We start from the raw sequence: 15,683 nt of genomic DNA, 5'->3' as shown, positions 1-15,683 counted from the left end.
CTTCAGTTCCTTGATACCAATTAGATTATAGAGTGTCAAAGAATTTCTAACACATTCCTAATTTGGAGGCTTTATAGCAGTACTTTGGGAGCTAAAGAAAGCTTACTAGAGAAGTGAGGAAAAAAGTATTAGTCAAATAAAGTCACCAAAATTAAAAACACTACTAATAAAACCCATGTGAAAGTACGTAATGTCATGACCAGTCCTAGCACTATATAAAATTAAAAACTTGAAGTAAGGCAAATGACAATAATCCTGTCAAAGCAGTAGTAAGCATTTTAGAACATAAAGATGTCACACCAATCATTAAAAAGTCTTAATCGTATTTTTACAAAGTTTTGGAGCTTCTAGCCAAATTAACAGATACAATTAAAATTTTGAAGATGCAGCATCATAGAATGTACAGTGGTCATCACTTTGCAGAGAGTTTCAGACAGTTTTAATTATTCGTCTTGGTACAAAGTTCACAGAACAGAAGTAAATCTGCTCTTTGTTTTTGTAAAAGTAATCATGTTCAGGCAATAACAACCTGGTTCAAGTATATCTTTCCTCAGAGGTAAAATTCTGACTTGGAACAATTTAAGGATTAGTTGGAGAATTGTGCTCTTGTGAATTTATTCTTGAACATGTTAAAGTAATTCAGGGTCAACAACACTTTTAAACTCCCACGACATTTCTTAAAATCATCCTGGCTATGTGCTTAAATATATGAATACAAACATTTTCAGCAGTTAACTGTGCAGGATGTGTGAAAATTTTGTGCAGGATGAATGCAACAAGCAAGGAATTCAGTGTGCTACCTCCATTAGTGCTAATGACAGTTGTGTAGTTAATTCTCCTATACTGCTCTTAATTTTCAACTTGACTGTGAGGTCTATTCCAAAGCATTTAATTTTTTTAACCCTACTCCAACCCCATGACAATTTTTACTTACCTCAGTAATGAAAGATTTGGCTGTAGCAGGATTCATAACAAGGATGGCTCGCCTAAGAGTGTCTCGATAGCGATTCAATTCCTCTATTCTCAAGGTGTCAAAGAGAGTGGTGATCATTTTATTAATGTTGTTTTCTACCTTCTGCAAGGCAACATCCATTCCCTGCTGAGACACCTTGTCCAAAAACTCCTGTATTCCACGGATATCTAGGAACATCAAAAGCCCATCAAAATGTGAATTAGAGCACAGAAGAGGGATACAAGCTATTTCGCTCACACCAAAATGCAGTTTATTGTTCAACACTGCAGGGTATGTAAACCCACTAACTGAGTAGCTGATGGAACTCTCAAATATATTTTAGGCATAGCATGATTTAATGTGTTTGCATAAAAAATGTAGGAATTATTCTTTAAATGAATTTCTTTCTCTCCATTGAGCATTTTAAATTATCTCACCTCTATAAAATCTTAGGGCAGAGTAGAGGGAAATAGTTGAGGAGGACTCTCACTTGTCTAAAATAAATGTGAGGGGCGCCTGGATGGCTCAGTCGTTAAGCGTCTGCCTTCAACTCGGGTCGTGGTCCCAGGGTCGTGGGATCGAGCCCCACATCGGGCTCCCTGCTCGGCGGGAAACCTGCTTCTCCCTCTCCCACTCCCCCTGCTTGTGTTCCCTCTCTCGCTTGTGTCTCTCTTGTGTCTCTCTCTGTCAAATAAATAAATAAAATCTTTAAAAAAATAAAATAAAATAAATGTGAGATAAAGTACGTTTGTTATTTTGCTCAGCATTAAAGAGTGATATTAACTTTAGGTAAAATATGAATATTGTTAATGGCAGATGAACCTAAATCAAAATTACTAATGTTTCTCAAAATGGACAACAATATCACTAAAACTTGACATTTATAATCTAAATAGAAAGGGTTTTTGAGCAGTTGTCTTCTAAGGGTTTTAAGTCACTTAGACCACAAATAAAATAGCCACATTTTTGTGTATTTTATGATTACCACCTCCTTAGCTCAAATATGGTGAACTTGGTAAGAGGTAGTGTTCTTTTCAGGAATATGAGAAATGTACTTTGTGTATAAAACATGTTTTAGCAAAATATTCATTTTGCTAGTGAATATTAGCAATTCCAAATAAGCAAAGTTCTAAAAGATTATCAAATGAAAATGTGATGAGTACTGGGTATTATATGCAATTGATGAATTACTGAACTCTACATCCAAAACTAATGATGTACTATATCATATAACCAACGATATGTGGGCTAATTGAATTTAAACTAAAAAAAAAGAAAACTGTCTCTATTTCATATTTAAATAAAAGGATAAAATCCAGTCTACATAAAGTGTTTACAGATTGTACTTTGATGTATATTTAAGTAACAATAAGTGTCTGAAGTGTTACAAATATTTCTTCCTAGTACCACATGGGCTGTTTATAGAAGGGATCTGAACATTGATAGGTATGATTGGAAGATGTATCTGCCATAATATAACAATATAGCAGATTTGCTTTTACTACACAACAACCATATTTTTCTATATATATCCATGGCATAAAATGTTTAAAGGCAAAAACTGGTGAAAGATATGAATGGACTATATCTTAAAACTCTCAATTGTACATAATTGCATGCATGTAAAATTTGCCTCTCGAGAGCAATAATGTTTTTCATTACATTACCAATTAAAAGCAATATATAAGCCCACAGAACAAGAAAACAAATAGCCACAAATTTGGAAGCTGATATTTGCTCACAATAAAAGTTTATATATGCAGAGTTACAAATTAATAAGAACTTTGCTTTCTTTTTATGACTGGTTTTATTTTAAAACAATTCTATAAATAGTATATGTTATCTAGTGAATCTCAAACTCTTAAAACAAATAACTGTATGAAGTCTACCTCGTATTTCTTATTCCTAATTATATCATAAACCCAGGATGTCAAAATCATAGCAGCTTAAAAGAACAAAGCCTCATCTAGAGCAGAACTAGAGATGCAAAAGCAGGAATAATATATTAATAAGTAATTATGTACTCATTAAATATTCAAGTCAGAAAGTACATGAGGTTATAAAATACTCAAGTATGGATTAAACAAAAGGTTGGATACAGGTAGACCTATAACAGGACTATGAACACACTCAACAGGTGTTCTTAAACTTTGGTATGAATCAGAATCATCTGGGAATCTTATTAAAAATACAGAAGACTGGGCCCCACCCCAGAACCAATATGCCTTTCAAATTTGTGTCAGAGCAGATCCTTGATTTTGAATTGTAAGTAGTTGTTGTTTCTTTATATTGAAGCACTTAATGGGCAGCTAGATATAAGACAAACAAAACAAGAAATATATTGAAATATATTTTGTGACCAAAGCTTAAGGCTCCAGATCATTTATGTTCTAGGAAATCTTCTGTTCACAGATATAATATTCTGGTGCAATGTCTTATCTTAACTTTAAGAAAAAGGAAAAGAATGTTCCACAAGATATTTACTGAATACAGATACAATGCTGTGTGCAAGCAATACAACAGTGAATACCCTTCCCCACACTGAGATAGTGAGCAAATAAACTGATAAATACAAGTCACACTAAGTGCTTGGAAGGAAACAGTAAGGGTGCTCTAGTAGATAATGACAGGGTGGCGAGGAGAATGTATTTTGGTTGTAATACTCAAGAGAGGTTTCTCTGGGAAACTGGTACTTAAACTGATCTAAAAGATGAGAAGTCATTATCCAGGCAAAGAAGTAGGAAGAGAGGATGATAGCACGGAAAATGCCCCAAGGCAGCAAAGAGTTTGTGTTTGAGGAACCTAAAGGATTCCAGTGTGGGTGCAGCTCCGTTAGTGAGGGGAGAGTGCAATGAGGCGAACATGTAATGAGAGGGAGGGTCAGATTTTGTGGTTCCTGGCGAGACACAGATTTTATCCTAAATACAATTTTAACCTACTGAAAGTTTTAAGTGGAGCATCTAAGTGGATAACAAGCTATCCTTTGCTCCCTTAGTCTGGAATTGTGGTTATCACTGCCTAGATGATGTGATTGCAAAATTTTCAAAATTGTTTTTTGGTCTGTAAATGAGGAAATATTTATTTTACAGATGTCGTCAAAGATCAGATTAGTGAGGGTGTGCACATGTGTGCGTGTGTGTGCAAAATCTAGTGTAGGGTCTAACACATAGTTGTTGCTATTATTGTTAATAATAGTACATAATCACTTGTTGAGAGACCACCCCTATCCACACCTATAGAACATAATTGCCTAAAATTTACTGTTGGGTAGCTACCCAAAATAACAAGCATAACGTTTTAGACTCTTGGAATGCATAAATTAAATAATAATAGCTTTGCTTGTTTAAGAGTAACACTAAACACCCATGATATGTGGCAATTGGTAAGTTTAATATGAGAAGAATCTGAATCAGGCTGTCTCTTAGCTGCTCTGTGGAAGAGTCGTTAAAAGAGAGAGTAGACCTTTGGTTTCATTAATTCATGAACATAATTAACCATCACAATTATTCAGTGACTTTATCTGTGTGTCTATTACTTGACAAGAAGTAAAAATAAAAGTCACAGAAACAAAAGTGACAAGACAGGGTGCCTAACTTCAAGGAGCTTCTAGGCCTGTGGGTGTAACTAAGTGTTATTTATTAATAACAGAAAGTTAAATAGCATTTCAGTTCAGTAATTCCAGTGATTATTAATTCTACTGACCAGATAATTCTATAACAGCGAGGCGTGGAAGCCTCATTAACTGAGTTATTAAACATAACATTAGGGAAAAAACGACTTTTTTTCCTGGGCACTACAAAAGAACTTGTGGTAGGCAGAATAGTGACCTTCAAAGATGCCCAAATCCTAATCCCTGGAACCTGTGAGTAAGTAATTCAGCAAAGAGGAATTAATGTTCCTTTTTTTTTTTTTTAAGATTTTATTTATTTATTTGAGAGAGAGACAGACAGAGCTAGGGAGAAGAGAGCATGAGTGGGGAGGAGAGGGAGAAGCAGGCTTCCCACTGAGCAGGGAGCCTGACGTGGGGTTCAGTCCCAGGACCCTGGGATCATGACCTGAGCCGAAGGCAGACACCCAACCGACTGAGCCACCCAGGTGCCCCAGAATTAATGTTCCTGGTGGCATTAAAGTTGTTAATCACCTGACCTGAAGATGGGGAGATTTCTTGTGTTATTGGGCGGGGGGGTCTAGTGATCATGGAGTCCTTAAAATTAGAAGAAAAAGACAGATGAGAGAGTCAAAGGGAGATCTGACTACTGAAGAATAAGTTGACTTTGGGGAAAATTCAGAGAGATGCGACATTGCCGGCTTTGATGAAGGGGAAGAGGAACTCCAGCAAAGAAATGTGGATGGTCTCTAGAAGCAAGTAAAGGCGAGGAAGTTTCTCCCCAAGAACCACCAGAGAGGAACAGAGACTTGCTGATATCTTGATTTTAACCCATTGAGATCCCATGTCAGACTTTCGACCTCCAGAAGTGTCACATAATAATTTCTGATGTTTAAGCCTCTAAATTTGTGGTCATTTGTTACAGCAGCAATAGAAAGCTAATATAGAAGTATACTTTAGTCCTTAGGTCGCTATTTTTCAAATTATGGTCCACTTAATTTATTTTTAGAATCATCTGGAGAACATGTTGCAAAAGAAGTTTTCTGAGCCCCACCCCATTCCAATAAAATAAAAACTCTCATGACAAAGACCAGAGATTTTTCTCAGCTGATGATGCTTAAGAAACTAGTTTGGGACCCAATGCTCCAATTTCTTAACTTTCTTTGTGTCACAGACTCCTTTGAAAAAGCCATGAAGATTATGGATTCTCCCTTTCCCCCATATATGTACATACCTGAAACATTACGCATACTGCCTAGATTATGGTCTCTTAGTCTGTCTGATCTGCTTGATTTCCTTACAGGTAGTTATTGGAGAACCTGGATTAGCATATTGTTACTGCTCCTAATGATTTTTTTCTAGTCATGCTATACAGGAAGGTAAAGCATAGAGATGTTCACATGTTAACTAATAGTGTGTATTACACTTCATTTAAATAGAAGAAACTTTTAAATAAAAATATTAAGAAACATAATAAACCTTAATACCTCTCCCAATAACACGTCATTCGTTTCAGTTATTAATTCGTCTAACTCTCGCTGTCCTTCAGGTCTAAAGAAAACCTACTATGCTGTAGAAGATAGAGTTCCCAGGGAAGTAGACTCTGGAGATAGGATGGAAGAGCAGGAAGTTCACTGGGGATAGCTCTCAGGAAAAACACTTGTGCAGGGAAGGAAGCAAGAGTAGGAGGAGGGAGAGCCGTGGTGCCAGCAGAGACCTGCCCAGACCCCGGGAAGTGGGATGCCCTCAGAGTTCTCCTACCTTAGGACCAGTGGGAGGAGAAACTTTATCATCCTGCATGGGCTTTGGTTTGGTGGTTCTCTTCACCCGAGGGCAATTCCTGGGGAGGGTAGTCAGCTGCCAATGCTCTCAGTGGATGGGGAAATAAATGCTTGTTTTGAAGGAGGGTTTGGATGGCACAGGACAGAATGCATCCAGGAATTTTCCTTGCATTTGTTTTGGTTTTCAGGGTAATTTGACCTTACAAGAAATTTGCTTTTATAAGTCACTGCATCTTTCTTTTTTGAAACAACTTTCTACTATGGAAAACACACTACGCTTGACGTCAGACAACTGGGTTTGGATCTTTAGTTTGATACCCACATGGCCCTATGAGCTTGGAATTAATTTCATAGTTAATGTCTGCTATTTTAAGTTCCCAGTGTTTCTTCTCCTTGATTCCAAATAACAAAACCTCAATTTTCACTTAAGAAACAAACCTGGACCCAACCCTTATGTTCCACATTCTATGGCACTCTACACTCTATTGAGCTCGCCATGTCCCTGGCCTAAGGGATAGTCATGGGATTCAAATGAGGCCTGAAATTTGATATATGGATAATGAAACAAAAATGATCTCTCTTTTGTATCACAAGTTGTAATGATGTACTTTTGGGATTGCAAGAGCCAGTGTGTCTAGAGAGAAGCTGAGGGAAGCCAACATGTGAAGTGAAACAGAGGCTTTTTTTTCTTTTTGCTTACTTAGTTTGAAATGAGCTTCCATCCCTTTCAAGAGTAAGGGTATTGACTAATATAACATCTTTCTATAAACATCTGAAAATTTGGTGATGAAGGTGAAACCACAGTTCCTATCCTTGAGGTACATCCAGTTGAGTAGAGCAAAGGACAGCTTAAACTGGTAATTATGTTTTAATGTGATTAATGCCAATAAAAGAAATGGAAGCAAGGAATGGAGGCATAGGATAAGTAGCAACTAACCATACCTTATTGCTGAAAAAAAAAGTTTAATTACTGTAATTACTGGGTTGTTCTGATAAAAGGAAATGGGACTTGTGAAAGATTAAAGCAAATTTCTAAGCAATGTGCATTTTCATTATCAAGACTTTATTAACCCAGTCAAAAGTCCCATTTGTTCCTAATTCCTAATTTTCTTCTGCTGTCTTTTTCTATGCAGAAATGAAAAAAGAAAATCTTAGTTAAGGACTAAAAGTTGATCTAGGTAACACCCTCAGAACTTGATATTCTAGCAATGATCAATTTCTCTGACATCTGACTTGTGACTTGTGTAACCTATTTAGACCACTTCCTACAACACTCCAAGAGGTACTGTCTGAAGCTTAATTAATTAATTAATCAATTACTTTTATTTCTTTTTTTAAAGATTTTATTTATTTAGAGGGAGTGTGCATGCCTGAGCAGGGGGACAGGCAGAGGGAGAGGGAGAAAGAGAATCTCCAGCAGACTCCATGCTGAGCACAGAGCCCACGTGGGCTCCATTTCGTGACCCTGAGATTGGGAGAGCCGAAATCAAGAGTCGGGTGCTTAACTGACTGAGCCACCCAGGCACCCCATGAAGCTTAATTATTTATTTTATTAAATTGTATAAAATAATGACTTCATTATAATCACTAATGAAAGATTAAATTTAATCTATATTAAAAACGGTTTACATTAATGTATAGTAGGATAGAAAAAATCCCAGGCTATATTAAAAACTAATGTATAAATACATTTCCAAACTGACCCCAAAACCAGTAGTATGATATCCTGTTGTTCGTTTCGAACTAGTGGTCAGCATCCGAATAGATCCCTTTTAGAATCAACTCTCTGTTTACTATGTGTCAAGCACTTTGAAAGGTACTTAGAAGAGAAGTAAAGGTACTTAGAAGAGCAAGACAAAAACAATTCTTGCCCTCAAGGAGTTCACTCTCTAAAGCATCTGATGATAACACAGGCCCTATAGTAGATAGCGGAATCTTACTATACTACTCATTTTCCAAACCGTAGTTGCAATTTAACTAAATTTAGTGATATTATCTGGAATCTAACAAACAGTATTCCTCAGTCTGATCATTATGTTCAAATATCAAATTTAAAATATTGAATTTGGTAGGAAAAGAGGTTTGCCACTAAGTCTCTGTAAGTCTGACTTTTTTTTTGGTCTACTCATCTCTCTCCCTCATTTGAGTAGATTAGGTGCATTTAATCCTTTTGATCACTTAATGCATTGAAGACCTCACTTGGAGCAAGAGATTAGCACTGCATTCAGCCAATCTTGGTGTTTCTGAAATTATGACAGAATTCTGAGCTTTTAAAATTAATATTTAGAATCTCATGACTTTCTTTTTACATAAAAAGGAATTTGACATGTTGCTGGATCTATGAGATCATTGAGCTGGATGGCTTTTCCCAACATACGAATTGCAAAGCATACTCTACAAAGCGCCTCATTTCCTGAGAAAATAAGTCTTTTCACCACTGAGTGATTTAAAAATTTTTGTTTAGAACCCTTACTTCAAAGGGGATTTAAGTCTCCATTGAGTATTCCCTTGCCATCTGTGGTATATTTAGAAAATAAGGATAATATGCTGTATTAGATTTTGAGATGACACAGTCCAACAACAGTGGCCCATCACTAAGATTTTCTATTTGATGAGAACTTATTATTTTAGAATTAGATCATAGTGTTTTAGTATGAGAGTCATCTTTACAGTAATGCTGATCAATAAGGACATTTGACTAATGAACAAATCCAAAGTAGTACAATATATCATTTTTAACTACTTGACATAATACGGACTAATAAAAAGGAAATAGTTCAATAAAATGCTTGGATTAATTATACACTTATTGATGCACATTGAAGTAAATGAGAGAACTGAAAGTTGGAAAGTGGCCAAATGAGTAATAAACAGCTTTAAGACTGTCTAGAGAGATGGTTAATAATATTATAGTCATTAGACATTTGAAAACACCCTCGGGGTAATTATAAACATTTGCAATCAATTAAGAGGAATGTGTCCATTTTACGGGCCTTGATTAAACCTACATCAAGATGCATGGAATAAATGCTGTTATTCTGTGGAATGCATTCATGAGGATGATCATTCAGTGTTCATTTCAAAGGGGTTTACCATATGTCAGTTTAATTGTAAGGAAAGGGTGATACATTGATGTACTTAACGGTAGTGTGTAAGTATCTCAGGTCACTCGACTATGTATTGACCTTATAATTTGGAATCATTAAACCAATGTTTTCAGAATGAGGGAGAGCCCCTAAGTAACCCATTTGGTAATCCTTAGAGCTGAGTTTTTTTCTTTGCTTTTGTGCCTATGGGTGTCAAAAATGTATATTTTTATATAGAGAGACAAATATATATATTTAATTTAATCATTTCCATTTTAAGATATTTTATCAACACCTATTATGCCCTTTAAGGTCTCTGATTTTCAGAAATACTGTTTAACAAAGTATAGTAGAAATCTACATATGGCTAAAAATTCTCTTGTAAAAGAAAAAATACTATCCTGAAACTAAGGAGAATATCAGAAATTTTGAGAACATAAAATAAATTTAAACTAAACTAAAACAAAAACATATTCAAACTAGACTTTGAAAGTGTGTGTTTTAAAAGCAATTTTAAATGTTGAATTACAGAGACAAGTATTTATAATTTATATATTTTACATAACTCAATTTGATAATAGTAAAATAAGATTTAAAATTTAACATAACTAAAATAAAATAATCTGTTTAAATAATTATTTTTGTTATAAGCAAGGTTTCTTTCAAACTGGAAAAAGAAGCATATGTGTCTACACTTCACCCAGAGGTAATTCACCCATCACATAATTCAGGTTAGTGACTGAGAGCCGACCAAGTGCCTGGCCAATTTATTTGATTCAAGGATCAGCATAGGATCCAAACAGGGCCCAAGATTTGGTATATAGATACATATCTAATTGTATGATATTTAATATACAAACAAAGCAGGAAAAGGGGCTTTCTCTAGTATAATAATTTGTAAAGATATGCTTAAAGTCACCAATGTCATCTATCTTGCCTAAGAATGGAATCAATACCTAAAGTAGAGATTAAGCTATGGTACGAGGATGTCTAACTACCCTCAATATGAGTACATGTATCTGTGTCATTACTGTAACAAGCTGCTTAGATCCCTGTCATCGTACTATCCCTCCCGTCTTCAATACTTGAACTATCTAATAAATCTATCAATAGATCAAATCCAGTATTGGGCTGTGGGACCAATATTGTTTTAGGCAAAGGAAATTAAAGAACTCAAGTAGCTTATTCACTGAAGAGCACTTCAACCTTACCGCTTATGTCACTCTGGTAAATCAGTTCTATTCAGTTCTCCCAGGTATGAAATTCAACTTATCTCTCATCAATATTCTCAGAATAGAATCTTCCCTTTAAAGAAATATATCTGCTTTTATTCTACTTTAAGAACCACCTACTACTATTGTAACTTTCTGGTTTCTGTATATTGTCAGTTCCTTGATTCTGGTATCTAGTCATTGGCTAGTACATTCAACTAATTCCTTGCATAGACCTCTCTGATAGTGAGTCTACCTGGACTACTCCCAGTTGCTTTTAATGAGCCTTCCTCAATATCATATTCCACCTCCTTGACCAAACTTCTTCTTGGAGATTTGGTTGAAATCAAAACAAATTGAGGATTAAAAATTGGAGGGGTAATGATGAATGATACAATAAAGATTTAACATATTTTTTTAAAAAACAGAAATTATTAAAAAAACAAAAGGTACCAGTGTGTAATTTTGTTTTGTTTTGTTTTGCTAAAAAGAGACAGAGGTTTTACCCCTCTCCCTAAGGCAATAAGATAGCATGAGGCTTAATGAATAATTAGTAAATGTGTCAGATCATATACAGAGATACTGAAAAACTAGAGAGATAGGAATAAAGACATTTAGAAAAGTGGAATCTTTGAAAAGCACAACACATTAAAAATGGGAAATTGCCCATGTTGAAAATGGTACTTAGGGAATAGAAGACTAAGGAGAGTTCAGGGAGCATAACAATTTTCTTCAGTTACTGATAAATGATTTTAAGCAAAATGATTATTATTTTATATTATTCCAGAAAATGGATCACCTTGTCCAATATTGGTATTTTAAGTTTCATATCAAGAAAAACTTTCTGACAACTAGAAACACCCAGTGTCCAAATGTGAAGTAAGCTCCTTCAAAATATAATAAGTTCTCTCTCCCTTGGAATATTCTAGAAGGGGAAACAATGCTACCAATTAAAGATGCTGAAAGAAAAGTTCTGCTGAAATTTCTGGTTTCCAAATGCCTCCTTGAGGAACAAAGCTGGCTGCATACCGTGCAACAATGCTGATTCCAGGAGTCTGTGATGGGACTCAGGTATTATGATATTAAAAAGCTCTTCTATTCATTCCCAAATTTGGGTTCTAGGAATCCACTACATTCAATTCTAAATGATTTTTGTCTATGACTCTACAATCTCTAAATGATGATTCAATTATGCTATTTAGATAGTTAGCTAGTTAGTTTATTTATTTATTTATAGAGAGGGAGGGGGATGGCAGAGAGAGAGGGAGAGAATCTTAGGCAGGTTCCATGCCCAGCACAGAGCCTGACTCAGGGCTGGATCTCACAACCCTGAGATCATGACCAGAGCCAAAATCAAGAGTTGGACTCTTAACCAACTGAGCCACCCAGGAGCCCTCAATTATGCTATTTAGTTTAAAACTATGATAGGCAAATTGATTTTTGCCCCCTTTTTCTTTCCTTTATATATCTTCTTCTTATATGAATTGCCTACACAAGGCTTTTGCCCATTTTTAATTGTATATTTTTGTTGGTCTCATATTGTTGCATTGTAGCAATCATTTTTCTTTTTAATTCTCTGAGCTTTCTACATATCCTATGTATTTATATAAGCCTCTCAGTTATATGTCCTGGGCTATATTCCCCAGCTTGTAATTTGCCTACTTATTTTCTTAATGGTGTCTGTTAATGAGTAGATATTATGAATTTTGATGAAGTCCAAATTATTATTTTAGATTCATTTTTTTGATATGTCTAAGAACTTTCTACATATCCCAGAGTCACAAGAATATTATCTTACGTTTTCCTCTAGCTTTTAGTTTAGGTTTATGATTAATCTTGAACTAAATTTTGTATGTGTGAGATAGGAGTCAAGGTTTTTTGTTCTTTTCTTTTCCTTCTTTTCCTCTCTTTTTATATACATGTCCAGTTGTTTCATTACCGTTGGTTAAGAGCACTTCTCCACTGAATTGACTTGGCATGTTGGTCAATAACAAATTGACTGTGTGCAAATGAATAGACTTCTGATCCCTAATGTGATCTATTTGTCAATCCCAAACCAATATGAAATGAGACTTGAAGTGAGGTAAAGTATTTAATCCAGTTTTATTATTATTTTTCAATATTGTGGCTATATGATATTTTTAGACATCCATATAAATTTTGGAATCAGCTTATTAATTTCCTCAAAAAAGCCTACAAATTTTTGACTGGAATTACATTGAATCTATAAATTAATTTATTGAGAATAGACATCTTAATATTATACATATCATTCTCTTGATATATGTTCTCTTGGTCAAATTTTGTAGTTTCCAGTGTAAATGTACTGCAATATTTTGTAGATTTCTCCTGAGGCACTCGATGTTTTCACATTCTTGTTTATTTCACTTTTCAATTTTTTACTGCTATTATAATATATAATTATTTTCAAATATTTATCTTTTAGTCTGTAAACTTGCTAAACTAACAAAATTTCTGTAGGATTTTTTTTGAGATTTCATAGGATTCTCTATGCATCTAATTGTGTATTGACAAAAAAAAATTTTATTTCTTCCTCTCCAAACTGTATGACTATTTATTTTTAGTTCTTGCTTTCCAGCACAACATTTTCTTTCTTTTTTTTTTTGAGGAAGATCTGTAGTGATACCTTTTCTTTTATTTCTGATATTGGCAAATTTTGTTTTCTTTTTTTTAATAACAATTTGTTTCACTAGGAATTTATCAATTTTATTAATTTCTACAAAGAATTAATAATTTTATTAAAAAAACATTTTAAGTAATCTTTCCACCCAATATGGGGCTTGAACTCATGACCCTGAGATCAAGAATCATATGCTCTACCAATTGAACCAGCTAGGCGTCCCAAAAGTTAATAAATTGAGACTCTCTTAGTTTTCTTTTTTTTTTTTAAGATTTTATTTATTTATTTGAGAGAGAGAGTGAGAGAGAGAGAGAGAGCACATGAGAGGGGGGACGGTCAGAGAGAGAAGCAGACTCCCTGCTAAGCAGGGAGCCCGATGTGGGACTCGATGCTGGGACTCCAGGATCATGACCTGAGCCGAAGGCAGTCGCTTAACCAACTGAGCCACCCAGGCTCCCTCTCTTAGTTTTCTTTATTGTTTATTTTCTATTTCATTAATTTTTACCCTTAATTTATTTATTCTACTTTGGGTTTAATACAGTCTTATTTTGCTATATTCTGAAGGTGGACATTTAGTTGCTTGCTATTTAAGCCTTTCCATTGGTTTGTTATTTTATTTTATTTTAATGTATTTTATTTTGTAATTTTATTTTATTTTTGTAGTTATTGTGCTTGAGGCTCAGTGGGTTGATGCCTTTCCTAGGCATGACACTTCATTCTCTTTCCCCAGACCAACCTGGGTGCCTGCCTGGCTTAAATGGAGCTTAAGGGAGTTGGACTTATATTTGTTTCCCACCTCCTGGAGTTTCTTGTTGGATTGACATGACTCTGAAACATAAGGATAACACATGGTGAATACACCGTTTGTCAAGTCCTCCTATATGGCCATTGCAGGCTAAAGTTGGGGGACATAACTGGTCTCCATAAGTTTTATAAAAATGTCCTGTCTTTTTGCACCTGAACATTCCTGATAAAAGGTCTGAGTGCAAACAGTAATCAATGAAGAAAAGAATGAAGTTACAGTTATTGGAATGGGACGCACCATATTTCTGGAACTGGAGAAAAAGCAACACCTCCAACACAAGGGAAGGGAAATCCGTAGGCCCCCTAAGATAGAATGGATGTACATGAATGACTTTTGTCTTTCCAAAATAACTCTTGGAGTTCTCTTCGTGAAAGGAAATAACCCTGGTGCAGGCTTTTCAAATTGATATAAAGGCCTTAAATTTAACTGACTGCTGGATTTGCTATTCCTTATCAGAGAGGGCTATACTTAGGATTTGATCATCGTTCCCTTAATCTTATCAAAAAGACTACTGTTAACAGCAGGGGATGCACTCCTCCTGCAAAACACCTGTCAATCTCTCCAAACACCTTCTCTACCTCTATTTTCATTCATTACATGGAGCGGTAAGAAAATCACTAGACTGATGCCATAGAACAGAGGTTAGTAAACAATTTCTTAAAGGACCATAGTGTAATATTTTAGGCTTATGGGTTATATTGTTTCTATTGCAACTGCTCAATTCTGATACTATAGCTCAAAAGCAGACACAGACAATAGGCAAACAAATGAACATGCTGTGTTCCAATGAAACTTCATTTACAAAAAGAAATTTCAGGCCCAACAGTAGGTTGCTAACCCTTGAAACAAACACTAAAGACAGATTGTATTGACTGACCTCAGGCTGTCCCCCCTAAACAAGAGCTGGATTCGTATATCCTATATGAATTGAGAACTCTTAGAAATACCAGAAGTCATATTGAAGGACCTATTGATGTATGTCTCACTCAGGGGATTCCAGCAATGTAACTAACCCTTCCCTTCGTTCTTTCCTAATCTCCATCTCTCCAACCCCCCTCCCACACCAGGGACATCATGTGCATTTCCAGAACTATAGTTCTTGTGTGAAGGTTACCTCCTTTCCGAAGACAAGAGTCACACATTAGGGGTGGCTTTGAGACCTTAAAGTGTTTAAGTAAACACCAGCAGCAGATAATGTAGTACTTTATTGAGATCTCTCTAAAGTGAGGCTTACCCTAATTAATTTGAGGGAGTCACATGGAGCCATATCTGACTTGTAACTGATATGTGTCCTATAGATTGTCTTCCCTATGATAAGAGTCATCCAATTAGAATTTTTTCCTGTGAATTTCACTGAAGTGATTGATGGTACCACTTCAGCCTTGGAAGTCATTCAGGTCAGCCTCAACTCACTGGCCAAGGTTGTTCTAGATGACAGAATTTCTCCTTGTGAGACAGGTAGAATCTTTGCAATTACAAATAAATCTTACTATACCTGGATCAATGCCTCTGGCCAAGTAAAAAGGTTTATGCAGAAATTTAAGGAGGAAACTCTCTGACTTTTTAAAGTAGACTCTTGGGGCCCCTGGGTGGCTCAGCT

The 15,683-nt window shown here is 35.4% G+C and overlaps 1 protein-coding gene across 5 annotated transcripts in view; it reads right to left on the bottom strand.

Moving 5' to 3' along the window:
- The window catches only part of GRID2 (glutamate ionotropic receptor delta type subunit 2), a 1,431,476-nt gene that overhangs the window by 666,200 nt on the left and 749,593 nt on the right, over positions 1-15,683 (bottom strand). For all 5 annotated transcript variants that reach the window (XM_027599851.1, XM_027599852.1, XM_027599850.1 and 2 more), the window contains exon 4: positions 935-1,140. In XM_027599851.1, coding sequence (XP_027455652.1) covers positions 935-1,140 — 206 coding nt within the window. The remainder of the gene's footprint in view (positions 1-934; positions 1,141-15,683) is intronic.

The sequence above is a fragment of the Zalophus californianus genome, chromosome 2, assembly GCF_009762305.2.
Source record: "Zalophus californianus isolate mZalCal1 chromosome 2, mZalCal1.pri.v2, whole genome shotgun sequence".
NCBI lineage: Eukaryota > Metazoa > Chordata > Mammalia > Carnivora > Otariidae > Zalophus > Zalophus californianus.
The sequence above is the reverse complement of the archived record's forward strand: the minus strand, read 5'-3'. Positions and strand labels throughout refer to the sequence as shown.